At 31.2% G+C, this 19,868-nt stretch overlaps 3 protein-coding genes across 3 annotated transcripts; all 3 read left to right on the top strand.

Annotated features, from left to right (window-relative positions):
* The first annotated feature begins 1,507 nt into the window (after positions 1-1,507).
* LOC117905422 lies at positions 1,508-3,577 on the top strand. Its single transcript, XM_034818346.1, has 2 exons — positions 1,508-2,545; positions 3,533-3,577. The coding sequence occupies exons 1-2, from the start codon at positions 1,508-1,510 to the stop codon at positions 3,575-3,577; spliced, it is 1,083 nt and encodes a 360-aa protein (XP_034674237.1).
* Positions 3,578-14,084: 10,507 nt separating this feature from the next.
* LOC117905421 lies at positions 14,085-15,101 on the top strand. Its single transcript, XM_034818345.1, has one exon. The coding sequence runs from the start codon at positions 14,085-14,087 to the stop codon at positions 15,099-15,101; it is 1,017 nt and encodes a 338-aa protein (XP_034674236.1).
* A 2,410-nt stretch (positions 15,102-17,511) lies between these two features.
* LOC117906103 lies at positions 17,512-18,930 on the top strand. Its single transcript, XM_034819050.1, has one exon. It carries the CDS (start codon positions 17,768-17,770, stop codon positions 18,764-18,766), a length of 999 nt encoding a protein of 332 aa, XP_034674941.1. The 5' UTR covers positions 17,512-17,767; the 3' UTR covers positions 18,767-18,930.
* Positions 18,931-19,868: the final 938 nt, after the last annotated feature.

Here is a 19,868-nt window from a genome sequence, read left to right as displayed (position 1 = left end):
GCTTTTTTATGTTGTCTTTTTATATAACATAGTACATGTTATATTTATTAATATATGTTTATGTTTTATTTATGTGTAACATCAATTGCTTAATAAATATATTCCAAGATATTTGTCTCATTAATTGTATAACATTGGTAATAACTAATATTATTACCACATATATCAAGTAATAAAAACCTAATAATTGACATGACTAACTTGGTACCCAAGGTGAACAATGATGCATCAACTTCTTACAATGTCATATGGATGTCCATTAAAGAACAAAAAGTTTCTTCATCTAGTGATTAGTCTATTTGAACCCTTGAAGGGTATTTATTACATTTTATGTAGCTTGCTAATTTAATGAGACAATTTTCCTACCATAAGGGGGAGAAAATCCGAATCTAGAATAATGACATGAAAATTTGAATATGAGTTAATGTCCTTGAAGGAAAATTAATTAATACTACAACAAATAAATCTAAAACTCACTGAAATGTGACAGATTTTCTAATAAGACATGCTTGAAGCATGAAAGACTTATCAACTTATAATGCATATTCCTTAGAAAGGAAAATGGCACAAGGAACGGTACATGCATGCAAAGATTACACTTTTGAAAAGGTCACAAATTGACTGATCAATTTCAAGTAATCCCTGAAGATGCACAAATTAAACCAATGGCACCCATGAGGCACAAATTATACAATTAGCTTGTAAAAGGGTATAAGTACCTAACAGTAATAAGATCTTAATTAGTTATTTATATATAGGAGAAAAATAAAATTTAAGTCCGCTTGGTCGCAGTTTTAAGAAATATTTCTTATATTTTTAATACTTAAAAAATTTATTATTGAAGTGTTAAAAAAAAGAATAAAAACAGTTTTTTGGAATGATTGTTAAAGGCACTCTTGATGACATGTAAAATGTGTTTTTATAGTACGGGCTATCGAAACTAGATTTTGGGGCCGAAAAACTGACCTTGCACCAGCCCACTTGAGGTCTATGACTACATCTTCGTAGTTTAGCCCAATTTCCCTAGCTGGTGGAAGTTATTGAAACCGATGAGTAGGAATTTCTGACCTCTTCACAGCATATCATCAATTCAACGTTCTCCTTTGACTTTTTTTTTTTTTTTTTTGACTTTTTAAGTTTTGGTGGACTTATAGTCTTTCCTCTTAAAAAAACTCCCTCCATAGAGGGAGTATGAAGTGGAGACGCGGTAGAGGTCTAGTCTCGACTCTCTTCCTGGAAACTTCGTCAACGAATACGCGTAAGGAAACCACCATCTATGAAGTGGAGACGCGGTAGAGGTCTAGTCTCGACTCTCTTCCTGGAAACTTCGTCAACGAATACTCGTAAGGAAACCACCATCAATTTCATAAAATGCCCCTGGATGCGTCTTTATAAATACAAGCCTGTATCAATTGTTGATCAAATTCGTTCTCTGTGGAAGCCTTTCTCCACCCATCAACCTGATTTTTGATCACTTCCTCTTTGCAACAAAATTTTAGTTGAAGTAATGGAGGTAGAACACGAAGAAATGAAGTCTCTAGGGGCATTTGGCATCTACAGAAAAGCCTACAAGATCATCCTCCCATGGAGGAAGATATTCACCCAAATCATCCTTGCCTATATCCTCCCACTATTCTTCATTTCCTTGGTCAACACCCATTTATCCAACTCTCTCCTCCCCAAAATCGTTGATCAGGATAAAAAGGATTTGGCTGAAACTCAAGTCCCCACTTCCAACCACACCAACATATTTGATCTTCTCTCGTTCCCATCCGCCTCCTATTGGCTTCTCCAGGTTGCATACACCATCTACTCTTTCATCTTCTCCCTCCTATCCACGTCCGCCATAGTTTACACCATGGCCTGCATCTACTCCGGTAGAGAAGTGACTTTTAGGATGGTTACGAGCGTAGTGCCAAATGTCTTGAAGAGACTCATGCTCACATCCTTCACCATCTTTCTGGTTGTCTGTACTTACCACGTGGTTGCCTTTCTGGTCTTCGCTTTAGCGGCAGTGTTGATTGCATTTGGCCCAAATACTAATGTGGGAATGTCGATTTTGCTGGTTGTGGTGGTGTTATACTTGATGGGTCTTCTTTACATAAGCGTAGTTTGGCAATTGGCTAGCACAATATCAGTGTTGGAGGACTCATATGGGTTTCAAGCCATGAAAAGGAGTAACCAACTGATTAAAGGCAAGGTGGGTGTGTCAACCCTCATCTTCTTGAAGCTGGGTTTACTCCATTACGTGTTACAGAAGGCATTGGAGAGGGTGGTGGTGAACGGAGAGTCACTGGGCATGGTGAATAGGGTGGCTTATGCAAATGTGTGCTTATCGTTATTTTTGTTGTTGGGTCTCTTTGAACGTGTCATTCAGACTATTATCTACTTCGTTTGCAAATCCTACCACCACGAACACGTTGACAAGTTGGCTCTATCGGATCATCTCCAAGTTTACACCCAAGAGTATTCCCTTCCTTTAAAGGGCGACAATCTTGATGAGTTAAAGCAGTTGTGTTTGGTGATCCTTTTATGTATAGACATGGTAAGTAAAGTTGTAATTGTTTGTTTGTCAAGATTACTTTTTTTAAGGATATGTATAAAATCCAGATTCTCATTATAGATAAATCAATTTATATGGCTTGAACATTGGATTGAATTATAAAGAAATCTTTATATAGATTAATTGCTTAAGTTTTGACCTTTTTTTTTTTGGTCATATAATGGCTTTGGATAAATAATTAATTGATTAAAAAGATATAAAAAGATCTCATATTTGTAAATCTAGTCTTCTCCATTTTTTTGTTGCAAAAATTAACCTATTTTTGACATAAATGCCCTTTAATATATTGATTATTTACATATATGTTTTAAAAGAAAATGTTATTTTTACAAGAAAAAATAAAAGTATTTTTATTCAAAATAGATCTTTTTTAGGATTAAAAAAAGTCAAGGGTTAAATTTACAAAATGGGAATGACTTCATCAATTTTAATCAAATAACCCCAGGATAAAAACAATGGAAATAAATTGTGATGTGATTAATCTCTGTGAGAAAGTTAGACATAAACATGCAGAAACTTTTTTTAGGATGGAAATTAATTAGAAAAAAAAAAGTAAATTTTTAGATTAAAAAGGTTTCAAATTTTTCCTAATTTTCTAAAATTAGGTTTATCTCTTTTTATTATATTTCTTATTTTAAAAATGTTTTTTCAATATAACTATTTCAAAACTTCCTTTTTTAACAAATTAAAACTATTTAACAAGTGTGCAACATTTGTAAAAGTTTAATTGTTGTCATCTTCATAACCTTTCTTTCCATATATTCACCAATATTTTGATATAATCTTACAATAAATATTTTAGAAAAAGGACTAGGAAACAAGAAGCCTTAATAGAAAATTTTCTAGTAATCTTAAAAAGTTAATTATATGAAGTACTTGAATATTTGAATGAAGAATAAAAAAATCCCAAGATTAAACCCTTGATTTTTAATCTTTTTCTTTTCTTTTCTTTTCCTTTTAATAATCAAGGTGGACCTGGCAATGGCCAAGTACATAGATCAACAAGAGTTTTGAGCAAAAATAATATAATTGGAAAAAAAATCAATAAAATATAACTGTTACCAAAATAATTTTCAAATTAGCGTATATCAATCATTTGTACATTCACATGACCTGAGAATTTTGATTTTTTTTTCTAATCATAAAACTATAATTAGTAACTACGGTTCTAATTTTTTGTTAAACATAGAACCTGTAGTTGGTAATATGGTTTTAAATTATCTCTAAAATCATAGTCACTAATTATGGTTTTAAACTTAAATTTAAAATCATAGTTGGTAATTTTGACCAATTTATAAATAAATAAATAAATATATATATATATATATATATATATATATATATATATATATATATATATATATATTAAATTATAGTTACAAACTACAGTTTTATGATGTGAATATTCATGTGGATGAGAAATACTAATTTAAGAATTAATTTGGGAGAGTATCTATTTTTTGGATTTTTTTAAATAAATTTTTTTCCTCAAAACTTTATCAATCGGTGGTTACAGTTTGTGAAGGAAATTAAAGGAATGGTTACAAAATAAAACTTGCTAATTGAACATTCTGAAACTTGGATTCAGGGTTTAGAATCCATGACTTACAAATAGGAATGACAATAGGACGGGTTTGGGACATGTCATTCCTATCCTATTCCCACCCCCGAATACACAATTATTTTCCATCCCCAACACAAACCCATGTCGAGGCAAGTTGATTAGCTCCCATCCCAGTTAACAAAAGGATTAATAACCCCATCCCTACCCCACCCCATCCTCGATATCCTTTAAGCCCTAACCCTAACTAGTAATGAGTAGACATCATACCTAAATGCATTTTCCTTTCACTACAAAATAACGAGATTCTGATAATATGCCAAATATGAAAAAATAATATCAAAGTTCGAATTAACACTACAACAATCAATAATCTTAAGTCCATAATTAGCTAAAATGATTGAAAATTAATGCAAAACACAAAATAAAATAAAATAAATCATCTAAACAATTTACAAGAGAACAAAATGAACAATGAACCAAACGAGAACAAGGGTCAACATTAGCCAAGGATTTGAATCCCTCTTCAAGCCAATATTTGAACTAAGACTTCATCAAAAACACTACTTCAAAGGCTTTTGCGTTCCTCTTGAGTTGTGCTCTTGGACAAAGACTTCGAGGTGATGCTCTAGATGATTGTGTTACTCATATTTAGGGCAAAGAGATCAGGGTCTATGACCAATTTGATGTCGCAATAGAGGAGTTTTGGGTGTTGAGGCTAAACTAAGAGCAAGATGGAATTGATTTCAAAGTATTTCAATTGGTGTGAAAGAGAAAGAAGAAGTGGTATTGATCTTGTAGATAGGGTTTCAACCACTACATCAGATAAAGAAGAAGAAGAAGTGATCATTGGAATTAGGGCAAATGGGAATAATGAAGTATATATATATACTGGGAGGTTTTTGGCATTTTACTACTAGTTAAAGGATAATTTTGTCAATTTATATTCGGGTTGGGGCGAGACTAGTTAGAGCAAAATTCATACCCATCCCAAACCTAATTCGGGTTTTTAAAATATCCTCATACCTGACCTATACCCATTTTTTATATTTCATACCCATCCCAATAAGGGCAGAGCAGGGCAAGTTACCCAGGTAACCCACAAAATTGTCATCCCTACTTACAAAAGACTACATCAAAACTTGGATCCACCCTTTAGCAATCTTCTAGTGTCACATTGTTTTCATTGAAAGTACAGTATCAGTTTTTTAGTTGAACTATAGTTGAAAATAGTTATCTATTTTTTAGAGTATACTTTTATTAAAAAAAATGTATTTTACTAAATATATTTTATTAAAATTCTTTTAAAGTAAATTATTTGTAGAATAAATTTGAGATATTTTTAAATATTTCTTGAAGTATTTTACAAAACAATTAAAGATATATAGAATAGTTTGATCAGTTTTGCATTATATGCAAGTGCAAAATATTTTCATTGTAGAAAATTGTTTTCCATCTTTTGTTAGTTCGTCTATGTTAGAGATATATAGAGGATGCATACTAAGGATCCTTTAATATGTAAAACTTTATGATCAATGATTGACTTAGTCTGATCCTATGTGATTGATAATTAAGGAAAATTTACCAAATCAATGTCAGGTTAAATGCCTTAAAGATTAAAACTTTTTATCATATTACTTATTAAAAGACTCTTAAAGAAAGAATTTTAAGTTTTAAAATATGGTTCCAGACTTGGATGACCTATATTAGTGATTCAATCTTAAGAAACTAAAAATTCTTTAATTAGTACTTGTTATTCCTTAGTCCTTGGTTGGAAACTAGATTTGTGAAAATTTCTAAAGTAGTTTATTATTTTTTTTTTCTCAATTAACAATTCAATTTGCTAATCAATCAATTTTTCATTTAAGGGTTGTAGGACCTCAGACGCTACCAACTCTCCTAAAAGCAATTGTTGTTAGGAAAGACGCATACCCTAGCCTTATTGTGTCTTCACCCAAGCACCCACGGTGAACACAAAGGGAGTTGATGGACGCGACCAAAACCCTCCGATCTGTCAACAATCTCCCCCCAACGACACCCATGGGGTTCGAACTCATAACCTTGGCTCTAATACCACCTGTAAGACCTTAGGCACTACCAACTCTCTTAAAAGCAATTGTTTTTAGGAAAAACGCATATCCTAATCTTATAGTGCATTCACCTAAGCGCCCACGGCGAACACAAGGGGAGTTGATGGACGCGACCAACCCTCCGATATGCCAACAAAGGTCATTACTTGATTTGATCTAGACAAGATTAGTTAAATGTTCTAGTTCCTTAGGATGATAACCTGGAATACTAAAGGTTATAATGATTTTTTCTCTAGTTTTTCTTAACCAAGATCACTAGGTAATTAAGCTTTGGTAATCTCATACAACATAGAAGTAAATAACTAGTTAATATGTTCCCAAATCAAATCCTATCGATGGATAATGTGTTAAATCTATAAAAGAAATCATAAACTCAACAATCCTCCACCCAATGGCTTTTTCTAGATCCTAACACAGAAAGGTGGAAACCTGTAAGAGGATTGGTGGCTAGGGTTTTCTCTCTCTAAGTAAATGGAATGCAAGACTAAAGCCCTAACCCTTAAAGAAGATATTTATAGGTTAGCTTCTTGTAAGCTTAAGAAACTTAAGCCCAATGTAGGCTTACATGTCACTTAAACTAACCCACATGGGTAATAATTGATTAATTAACTCAATTAGCCTCCAATTAGCCAATTAGCACAATTTATTTACAAGATCTTATGCAGCCTTGTTGTTAAGATAGAACCCTTAAAAGCATAACATGGAGTAATAAAATTTTAGATTTTATTTATTAATTAATAAAGTTCTAGTTCACTTTTATCTATCTTATTTTCATGCATTATATCTTATAAGCATTCTCGTTTACATCTATTACCTTGTACATGACATGGGTGCATTAGGAGTTACATAAAAGATCCAAGTCATGGGTTCCTTGGAAGTAGATTAATAGAAGGTTTGTGGGTTTAAATAACCTATTAGAGATTGTAGTGCACCACCTCTTAATTAGAGGAATGATTAGTCTTATCTATAGGATGAGTTTCCCATGGTGATTGTACTAGTTTGTATGGTTACACATTGAACAAGACCTATGGTGAGTCATAACTTAAGGCTATAAAGTATTCATGACTTCACCAAATGGTTTCATTATGTTATCTTTCAAACTTGAGAGAATATTGAGTTTATGTTAAAGTTAGTAGTGACTTTAACCTACGAGCGAGATCGTAAACTGATTATATATATATATATATATATATATATATATATATATATATTCCCTATGGATTAGGTTACTATTGATGGAAGTCAGTAGTAATAAATATTCTTAAGAAAAGCACTATGATATTTTATGGGATTGAGACAAAGTGTCCCCCTGGATGATCTTAAAGAGGTGTGTTCATGTAAACTATGGTTATAGTAGTTCCTTAAATGGAACTTGATATATGATTTTTGAGAGCTAAGATATGTTAGTTGCATATACAATAAGAGGATCTATAACTCAAGGATAGTAGACGTAGTCTTGACAGACTGATAGTTTTCACCTTCTTAAACTATGGACACTAGTTCATGGGAAGACTGAATGCGATGGATATCAAGTCATGGACCTAAGCATGTGCCTCATTATTATATACATAAGATATTGGAGTTTAGTTAATTCTCTTAGTGGGATGTTAAATCAACTTTAGAATTGCATTTTGAGGAAACCAGTATTCCTATAGGTCCTAATGGTCCCTACTCTAAGCTCATATACCATGATCACAAACTTTATGAGGGTTAGATTGACCTTAGGTACACTTTTATAGATAAGTAAACAAAGTCTCTAAATTGATCTAATTTATTAATTAATAGGCTTGATTAGTTAATTAATTCATAAGGAGTTGTTTTGAGCTAGATTAGGTGACTCAAACTCTTAATGGGTTTAATTTACTTAGAGTTTACATAAACCTAGGAAAGTTTTTTCAAACAAGAGAAAGTTTCAAAAGAAATATGAAAGCAATCCCTTTCTGGCACAGGAGTCCCAATTCAAGTAATAAATAAGGATATTAATGGAAATTCTCATGATAGATAACTTATTTTAAGATGGTTATCAAAATTATCACTAAGTCTCTCTTCCAAAATATTAAGTAGGAGCGAGTCATAGGCAAGCCCACAACCTCCAAGATTGAGCTCATCTTGATTTTGGCTCATCATCATCCTAAAGATGGGGTAACCTAAGGAATAAAAATATATGGATTATCCTTATGAATAAGACTATATATGGTTATAGTGGGAGTGACCAATCTGAGGGCTAAACATAAAAGGTTTGTTAATAAATGCCTTAGGATAACCTTTTGAGGTTTAAGACAGGTTGATTAATTAGAGACCCTAGTAATAAGAATCATAACTTACCTGAAGCAGACTTGATTCTTACGATACTAGAATACCTTGCATGGATATATGTAGTTTAAGAGCACTACATTTTTGCTAAATTAATTATCATATTTGCCTTGAATGTTTAGTTTTTTTATTAATGCATGAAATGTTTTGTTTATTACATGAATCATGTCTTATAACCCTATCACCCTGATTCTCATTGATAATAACTTAATTGGCCCTACTTATGTTGATTGGAAAAGAAACCTAGACATGGTTCTCACAAAAAATAACTTGAAAAATGGTATTACTCTAATACCAAATGAAAAATGGGTATTGCTTAAATACTACTTGAATAATAACCAAAAGTCCAATACGAAACACCTATAGGAGGGGGAGAATGAGTGATTTAACAATTTAAATCAATATTTATAAATTATAACCAACTTTTTCTTACTCCAATAGATATTAGGGATATCCCAAATAACTAAATGGATTATACCTAAAATCTTTAGGTATACAAAAATATGATTTTTAACTTTTAAGGATATCCTATAGTTGGTTAGGGATAAAGATAATAAAGTTGTTGATATGTGAAATATAAGTATTGAGATATATTAGGGATGATGATAATCACCAGAACAACTACCCTAACAACTTCAACAAATGAATTAAAGGATATCATGAGAAAAGTTAGGGATAACGACAATTGGTTATAAGTATAACCTTTATAACCACCAAGATAACCAACCCAATAACAACCTCAAAAGTAATCCTAATAAATAAATTAAACTGTTCAAATAAAATATCTACAGGAATAAATAGATATGTATCTTTTAGGAAAACCCTACAAGATGTTAGGGATAATCAATTTGACCTCTAGGCAATTAAAAAAAATATCAAATATAAAATATATAAACAATGAGACACAAGATTTTTACGTGGAAAACTCTCATAAACTATGAAGATAAAAAAAAAAATCATGAGGTTTAAGACCTACCAATCTAAATCCATTATTCAAAATCAAGTTACACAAATTTAATTTGAAGACTTACACTCTAGCACCTATAACTTGATCCATGTTTGTAACGCAACAACTTCCTGTTACTCCTTAGTCAATCCTTCAGCCACTCTGAAGAGATTAAGGTCTTCAACCCATGATTCAAAGATTCAAATCCTTGAATGAGAGATCGGGAATGGTGTGACCAGTAGGCTTTCTTCACAAGAAGTCCTTTTCTCAAGAATACTCTGTCTCTAATTTCTAAGATCTTTATGATCTCAAATCTCTACGATCTCTAAGCTTGAAAATCTAACCCTTAAAGGGTTACAAAGGAGGTATTTATAAATAAAAGTCATAAGGATTTCGGTATCTTAAGTTTTCAAATTAGAGTTTGATTGAAATTCATTCAAAATGTGTTTTTAAACTCGAAAGGATTGACATGACATCTTGAGCGAACTTGGATCACTTGAGCGAACTTGGATCGCTTTAGTGCTTCACTTGAGTGGTACTTACCACTTGAGTGGGCTAACCGCTTGAGCAGCCCCTACTTCTTGAAAAATCATTTTAAAAGCATTTTAAGTCCAAAAATGATATTAAACCTTTTTATACCTTAAATAAATCTTATATGCCACAAACTAAACCTTTTTAAGCGTACCTATGACTTCCCTGTTTGATGAATAGTAACCCTTAATCTTCAATGGAGAGTAAGTTACTATCTAAAAAGACTTTTATGGTCAAATATAAATTGAAACAAAATTGTCAACATACAAATAAGACTCAATGTCCCAACATAACTAAAATGGGTAACTCAGGATATTACTCCACCCATTCCTAATGAGTTTTCTATTAGGAACCCTTGGATTACTGCATTCCCATATTCTGGATCTTATAGGGTGCATACAACCAACCCTAGGCATCTCAAAATTTATGCACTTAGTGGGTTTAAGTTACTTAAATGCAATGGCGACCCTATAAATACCCCCTTAGGGGTTAAGGTTTTCATAGTTAGCTTTTTCATAGGATAGTCTTCCACCTCTAGAGAGAAAAAAGTCATAGCTTCCACTCTCTCCCCCTCCTACTAGAAGTGTGCCAAAGTTGTGATTCGAGTCATTAAGTGGAAGATTTTGAATTTACGAGACATCCTGCAACAACAATCTTTGTCTTTACCACATGGAATCGATTCGGGAACATCTGAATCCAAGGTAAGCACACCAATCTTATTGTTTAAATCCTAGTTTTGTTTTTACATGCATGTTTCCATTATGCATTGGGTTTAATTAAGCATGGGAAAGTTTTTGTATGTTCTTAACCTGATTTGTGCATGGGAAAGCGAGTTATATGGATTTCCCAACACCTTTGTGTTTACTAAAATGTTCTTATGTACACAAGTGAACTAAGAATGCAACTAACAATCATAAGCCATGTCACCAAGAGAAGTAAGCTTAGGCTGGGATTATTAGGATCCAAAGGTAAATACTAACTCCTTCAAAATCTAATTCTAAAGTTTATTTAACATCATACTATAGAGAGTCAATTATATTCTAATATCTTGTTTATATTACAATAGACAAAAGTGTTCGGGTTTGTGGCCTACGTACTATCCACTACAAGCAAGCTCCCCATGAACGATCATTTATAATCTAACAAAGTAAATGTTATCAACCTCTCAAGATTACCTTTACAATTCTTAAGTCTTAGATTCTCCCATTGTGTAATCAATTAACATATCCTAACTCACAAAGAGCATATGTCAAATTTCAATCAAAGAACTACCATGATTATAATTTTCTTGAAGAGATTTTTTTAGGATCACCTAAAGGGACATACTATTATAATGATCTATAACAAGGACACATACTATTATAATTACAATGATTTGTAAAGAAATTAAAGGGATGACAAAGAGGAAACATCTAGTTCTTAAAGACTAAATAGGGGTGAGACTTCTATTTGATATTCCTTTAGTTTCTACATTTATAAATGTTAAATGTAGAGGTAGGTATTCATCATACTAGTAGCACAAACTCTATTTTTCTGTAACTTATCATGTAGATAAAATTGTAGAATTAATCATTTCCAAGGGTAAAACAAAAGCTTATACCTTCTTTAGGTTAAATAATTAATTATACAATTTACTCTCCCCAAATCACAGGCATGTCCTTGTTTGCACCAGAATAGGAGCACCCAACAGTTGTGTCAGACTACCTTGGCAAAAGACTATTCAAATTAGGTCTTGCAAATTTTCAACGAATCCAATATTAATATCAATTGCTACAAAAATTCACGTACAACTAAAACTTTATTATAAGAAGGAAATCTTTTGCAAAACTAGACACACCATCGAGATTAGAATAGTTGCATTATCAAAATAGCTAATTTTTCACCACATCTATCTTATAGTGGCTGCTTTGCAAGACATCAAAGTAAAACAACATTGAAGTGGATACGTTCCTATTTCAATGAAAACATGTAAATAAAGTTTGAGTTTCTCACATCATTTTGAAGAAAAACTACAACTTCTAAAGATCAATTATTCGCTGAGCATAATGGCTTAGTCAATTATAATTTGCTACTGGTTTTACATTTCTCTTTGAATCCATGAGAGCAAAGTCAAATTTCCGACAAGGACAAAATTTGTACACTAACATAATTTATTGTAAAGCATTGAACAAGTCAAAAATAAACATGTCTCAAAGTTGAAATTAAATCAACAATTAACACCTTCCATGCCATTGAGACAATATCAGCTAAACAAACAGGTCTTGAAGTTAAAATTTTATTTTAAATATAATATTTTCAATTTGAAGATAGTTTTTGTTAAATTCCAAAATTTCTCCATGCCGGTTAAATTCCCAAAAAAAAAATTATTTTAAATATAATATTCTTCAACTTGAAGATTGTTTTTGTTAGGTTTAAGACAATATAATATACATATATATATATATATATATATATATATATATATATATATATATATATATATATATATAATATTGTTTGGGGTAGTTCCTTTGCTCCAAATGAAAATGATACATCTTAGTTTGAAATATTTTCAATTTGAAGATAGTTTTTGTTAAATTCCAAAAATTATCCATGCTGGTTAGATTCCAAAAAAATAAAATTAAATATAACATTTTTCAACTTGAAGATTGTTTTTGTTAGGTTTGAGACAATATAATATACATATATATATATATATATATATATATATATATATATATATATATATATAATATTGTTTGGGGTAGTTCCTTTGCTCCAAATGAAAATGATACATCTTAGTTTGAAATATTTTCAATTTGAAGATAGTTTTTGTTAAATTCCAAAAATTATCCATGCTGGTTAGATTCCAAAAAAATAAAATTAAATATAACATTTTTCAACTTGAAGATTGTTTTTGTTAGGTTTGAGACAATATAATATATATATATATATATATATATATATATATATATATATATATATATATATATATATATATATATATAATATTGTTTGGGGTAGGAATGGTTGTTGTGAGATTTCCTTTGATACATCTGACTTTGAATAGTAGTCCAATATCATTTTCAAACTAAGATGTATCACTTTATTCAAAGTCAGATGTATCATTCATTTTCATTTGGAGCAAAGGAAATCTCACAACAACCATTCCAGTATCAAAATTATATGGAACGAAATTTCACAAGTTTTCCAACCAAAAAAAGAAAAAAAAAAAAAAAACAAAAAAGAAGGAGAGAGAGAGATATTTAAGTGAAAAAACCAAAAAACCAAAAAAAGATAGACCAAAACTTTATATTCCAAAATACATTAATTAGGCATAATCGGGCGCAAAACAAAAAGATCAGTATTTCAAAAAGGATTAATGGGGAAGAAAATTCATAGTCCTCAACAAGTTCTTGAATTTCTCATATTTGTCCCTTATTTAAATCCCTTTCCCATTTACAGAATTGTCACCTCAACTATTTAGACCTGGCATGAGAGTCTCCACATCTAATTTTTCAAAAATCTTATTAAGAGTATGTCGAGCATTTTTAAATGACAAAATTTGTACATATTCTTAACAATAATTTAGAAATTTGCTCCATCTCTTAGAGTAATTATACCAATTTGGACGCCTTTATGAGCATTATTACCTTCATCTGCCCTTTAACATAATTATCTCGTAAGAATAGAATAAAAGTGATAACATAATTTATTAAGTTTTTGGTGGACTTCGTAATATTACCCTTTCCTCTTGGACAACTCCCTCCATTGTGTAGAACCATTCTTGAAGAACTGTGGCCCAGCCCAAAATCAGGGGTGTTTTAGTAATTGGAGATGTCAAGCTTAGCTTCTGGAACGAGGACGAAATCGAGACACGACAGATATCTAATCTCGAGTCTCGACTCTTCCTGGAGAATTCATCAACGAATAATAGTCAGCAAAGCCGCCATCAGTTTCCTAGAATGACCCTATAACGCATCTTTATAACTACAAGCCTGAATCAATTCTTGATTAAATTCATTCTCTTTAGAAGCCGTTCTCCGCCCATCAACCTTCTTCTTCACTTCCTCTCTGCAACAAATTTTTTCCATTGAAGTAATGGAGGTACAGCAACAAGAAATGAAGTCTCTTGGAGTCTTTGATATCTACAGAGAAGCCTACAAGATCATTCTGTCACGGAGGAAGATCTTCACCCAAATCACCTTTGCCCTGATCCTCCCACTGTCCTTCATTTCCTTAGCTCATACTCTATTATCTAACACTCTGTTCCCCAAAATCACTGATCAGAATCAAAAAGATTTGGCTGAAACCCAAGTCCCCAATTCCAACTACGCCAACATATTTGATCTTCTCTCGTCGATATCTGCCTCCTATTGGCTTCTCCAGGCTGCATACACCATCTTCTCTTTTATCCTGTACCTCCTATCCACGTCCGCCATAGTTTACACCATGGCTTGCATCTACTCCGGTCGGGAAGTGACTTTTAAGCTGGTTATGAGCGTAGTGCCAAAGGTTTGGAAGAGACTCATGGTCACATTCTTCACAATCTTTCTGGCCCTCTGCACTTACCACGTGGTTGCCTTTCTAGTCTTAGCTTTAGTAGCAGTGTTGATTGCATTTGGCCTTAATATTAATGTGGGATTGGTGATTTTGTCGGTTGTTGTGGTGTTGTACTTGATGGGTTTTCTTTACATGAGCATAGTTTGGCAATTGGCTAGCACAATATCGGTGTTAGAGGACTCATATGGGTTTCAAGCCATGAAAAAGAGTAACCAACTAGTCAGAGGCAAGGTGGGTATGGCAACCTTCATCTTCTTGAAGCTGGGTTTAGTCTATTACATGCTACACAAGGCATTGGAGAGGGTGGTGTTGCAGGGAGAGCCACTGGGCATGGTGAATAGGGTGGCTTTTGCAAATGTGTGCTTATCGTTACTTTCGTTGTTGAGTCTCTTTGAACGTGTCATTCAGACTGTTATCTACTTTGTTTGCAAATCCCACCACCACGAAAATATTGACAAGTTGGCTCTATCGGATCATCTCCAGGTTTACACCCAAGAGTATTACATTCCTTTAAAGGGCGACAATCTTCAGTTAAAGCAGTTCTATATAGGATGAGCTTTTGGTAATTGAAGTTGTAATTTGTTGTTCATCAAGGTTATTGTTGTTCAATTATGGATCTGTATAAAATCCAGATTGACAGCACAGATAAATCAATTCATGTCGCTTGAATATTGAATTGAGTAATAAAGACATCTTTATATATATAGATCAATTGCTTAAGATTTGGCCTTCCTTTCTTTTCATTTTCTTAATTGCTTTGGTCAAAAACCATGGATGTATAAATCATGACATAATTAATCTCAAGGAGAAAGTCCCACTTGTTCCATATTAAACCTATCAGAGACGTAAACCTGGATATTTGACAAAAAGTATTCAGTCTTTTGGGTAAAAAATATAGGAAAAGTATTTTTATCCATTTAAAATTACATTAGCAATGTTAAAAAAATAAAAAGTCCTTCTTCCAACGTCAGATTTATTTAAGGGGAAAAGTGGATTTTGATTTACTAACTTGAAAAAATATATATAAAAAAAAAAAAAGAATTCAGCTTTTATTAATTAATTTTATCTTTCATCTATTTAAAAATATTTTAAAATACATATATTTTTTTAAAAGTTAATATTTATTTCCTAAAATGACCTTTATTTGTCATATTAATAATATTAATTGACAATTATTTATTTATTTTTGTGAGAATTGGTTAAAATAATTAAGAAATTTTAAAACTAAAAAATACAATTAAAATTAAGAAAACTTTAAAACTAAAAATAAAAAAATAAAATATTAACTTTTACTTCGTTAAATAACACTAATAGAAAATATAGATATCCAGAAAAAATTAGAAACATAATGAGATTCAATATTTTATTTTTAAAAATTTTTAAGTTTTATTGTTTTAATTGTATTTAAATTTTTAGTTATTCTAGTTTTAATTACATTTTTTATTTTTAAAATTTCTTATTTTTTTATTGTTGAGGTAAATTAACAAAATTTGTATTCAATTTTTATTAAAAAAAAAAAAAAAGAAAAGATGAGTAAATTTATATAATATTGAATATAAAATTATTATTAATTAGGGAACTAAAAACTTTTATGTATCATCTAGGAATTTTTCTAAAATGATTTATATATCATATTATATAATAAAAAATTTATAATATATTTATCTATAACATACTTTTATCAAATTAAAATGATAAATTAATTTTTTTTTGATAATTTTTGTGTCAAATATTTCGAAAAATAAAGGGGCATCAGCTGACTGATTCAACGGCATGCTATCCAGTTTCTTTTTGCCAACGTGAAGTCAAGGGGGATAAGTACAAATAAATGTAAGGGTATTTTAGTAATTAAAGGGATCAACGGTGTGTTTGACCAGAAGATAAGCGTGTTGACCCATCTCGATGGATTTTGATTTACTAACTTGAAAAAACATAAAAAAAATTGAATTCACCTTTTATAAATTAATTTTATCTTTCACCTATTTAAAAATATTTTAAAATACATATACTTTCTTAATATTTATTTCTTAAAATGACCTTTACCGGTCAAATTAACAATATCAATTGATTTTTTTTTTCTTTTGTGAGAATGGATTAAAATAAGAAAATTTTAAAAATAAAAAATACAATTAAAATTAAGAAAACTTTAAAATTAAAAATAGAAAAATAAAATATTAACTTTTACTTCACTAAATGAAACTAATAGAAAATATAAAAAAATATCCAGAAAAATTTAGAAATACAATGAGAGATTCAATATTTTTTAAAATTTTTTTAAGTTTTTTTGTTTTAATTGTATTTAATTTTTAAGTTATTTTAGTTTTAATTTTTAAAATTTCTTTTTTTTTTTAATGTTGAGGTAAACTAACAAAATTTGTATTTAGTTTTTATTAAAAAAAATAAAAAAAATAAGTAAATTTATATAATATTATATATAAAATTATTATTAATTAGGAAATTAAAAAATTTTATGTATCAATTGAGATCTAAGAATTTTTCTAAAATGATTTATATCTCATATTATATAATAAAAAATTATAATATATTTATCTGTAACATATTTTTATCAAATTAAAATGATAAATTAATTTTTTTTTTTTTTAATTTTTGTGTCAAATATTTCGAAAAATAAAGGAGCATCAGCTGACTGATTCGACGGCATGCTGTCCAGTTTCTTTTTGCCAACGTGAAGTCAAGGGGAATAAGTACAAATAAATGTAAGGGTATTTTAGTAATTAAAGGGATCAACGGTGTGTTTAACCAGAAGATAAGCGTGTTGACCCATTTCGATGGAATCGAGAGTGGGAAAAAGGCTCCTGACAAGAATCTTCGCCTGTGCGTAAAAGACACGACCATCCATTAGTCTTTGCCGTCCTTGACGAACAAGACCTCTTTCCAAAATGCCCATCTATTTCCTCCAAACTATTTGTTGCCATTTCCCCAACTAAATACAAAGAATTTAAGAAAAATAATCACAAAATTCTTGTTCTCTGTTTTTATTAGGCTCATTTTTATTTTTTTTCATAATTCTGGTAGAAGGAAGACTCAAGTCTTTCCAGGAAAAAGAGAGAGGGATCGACTGGGGTGATTTATTGGAAAACCAGGGGTAGCTTGATATATAGAAGTCCACCTCCATTTCCTATATCTATTCAGAGCAGAAGCCAATCTTCTTCATCACCTTCTCTTTTGCAACAAAATTTCCACTGAAGCAACAAGGAGTTATGGATCTAGAGCAGGAGGAAATGCAGTTTCTAGGGATCTTTGGGATCTACAAGGAGGCTTACAAGATCATCTTCTCATGGAAGAAGATTTTCAGCCAAATCACCGTTGCCCTGATCCTTCCACTGTGCTTCATCTTCCTAGCTTATATTGAAGTATCCGACTATCTCTTCCAGAAAATCGTCATCCATGAATTCGAATTGGATGGAACCCGAGTAGATTCTGCAAAATACAACAAAATATCGGATCTTCTCTCGAGCGAATTGATCGCTTTTTGGCTTTTGAAGTTGGCATATCTAGTCTTTACACTCATCTTCTCTCTCCTGTCAACATCTGCTGTAGTTTACACCATCGCTTGCATCTACACCGGCCGAGAAGTGACTTTTAAGAAGGTGATGAGTGTGGTCCCCAGGGTCTGGAAAAGGCTCATGGTCACCTTCTTGTCTATCTTTGTTGCTGTCTTCGCTTACAACATATTTGCAGTACTAATTCTAATTTTATGGGCACTGTGTATTGGACCTGTCAAGATTGGTATCTGGATCTTGTGGGTTATGTTCATCTTGTACTTGGTTGGGCTCTCGTATATGAGCATAATTTGGCAATTGGCTAGCGTGGTATCGGTGTTGGAAGACTTGTATGGGTTTCGAGCCATGGTGAAGAGTAGAGCACTGATAAGAGGTAAGCTTGTGGTGGCAATTGTCATCTTCCTTAAGCTAAATATTTCACTGTTTGTCATAAAGATAGCATTTGAGAGGCTGGTGGTGTATGGGGTCTCACTGGGTATGGCCAATAGGGTAGGGTATGCGATTTTGTGTTTCTTATTACTTTTCAAGCTGTTTCTCTTTGGACTAGTCCTCCAAACGATTATCTACTTTGTGTGCAAGTCCTACCACCATGAAAACATTGACAAGTCAGCCCTATCTGATCACCTCGAAGTTTACATGGGAGAATATGTTCCTTTGAAGGCGAAGGATGTTCAGCTAGAGCAATATGGCGTTTGATCCCTTTTCTGGATTTTTTTTTTTTTTGTTTTTCTTTTCTCTTTTAATAGAAGTTGTTGTAATATTTGTTCTTCCATATTTGTGAGATGGAGATTGTGATAATTAATGAAATAGCAGATATGAAGTTAATTCCAAGAATAAGCATAAGAAAATTCTTCCTTTTCTTTCATTCTATGTATTGCTATGACTGGACTTTGTTGGAGTAGCAAATGAATGCCATAAATCAACTGAAACTAGGAGCAAATATTAGGAGTGAATGAGCCAATTCATCCCGCAGCGCTTGACTCAGTCAAGCTCATTAATAGCTTTGGAGAGAAATGGAAATTAGAAGCATCCCAAATTCTCAGTTTTGCAACCAGCTCAAACTGTTGACTCACCATGTAATATCATCTTGAGAAGTCAGAGGAGACTGGCATTGGAAGACTTAGATGCTGCAATGACAGTGTAATTGCCCAGAGCACTAGGAGTTGGCTGAGAGATACTACCACCAATAACATGACCTAGCTAATTGATATAATGTACTTAGAGGTTGTTTAATTGTTACATCAATTTAATGAATTAATATAATTTAATAACTTAATTTAAGTCTATAAGTAGATTAAATTTGTTTGATTAAATAACTTAAAATTAAAATTTAAAATTATTTTTAGTGCTAAGTAATAAGTCAAAATAATTATCTTACTCTCAGTCTCAAATCTTTGTAATATTAGTGAGAGTACGTGTATTTTAGAATTATGATTTTCACATATACGTATCATTTGTTATTATAAATATTTTATGATTATCTTACATATCTACAATAATTTAAATATGGATGCTTTATAAATAAATTTATTCTTTAAAGTTAATAAAAATGAATATGAGATAAAATCAACAAAGATAAATATTAATTAAAATTAATGAGGGTGTCAATTTGATAATTTAAAATAAAATTTAAGTTTTTAACTTTACCAAAGAACCTTAATATTTAAAAATAAAAATAAGTAACAAACTTTAAGTTAATAACTTAAAATAATTTTGGATAATAGAAATAATATAATCCGAAGAGGAAACTAGTCCAATTAGGCTCATTAAGGATTTGCAATTTTAATTCACTCAAAGT

This window comes from Vitis riparia, chromosome 18 (genome assembly GCF_004353265.1).
Source record: "Vitis riparia cultivar Riparia Gloire de Montpellier isolate 1030 chromosome 18, EGFV_Vit.rip_1.0, whole genome shotgun sequence".
Classification (NCBI taxonomy): domain Eukaryota; kingdom Viridiplantae; phylum Streptophyta; class Magnoliopsida; order Vitales; family Vitaceae; genus Vitis; species Vitis riparia.
This window is presented reverse-complemented; position numbering and strand designations above follow the sequence as displayed.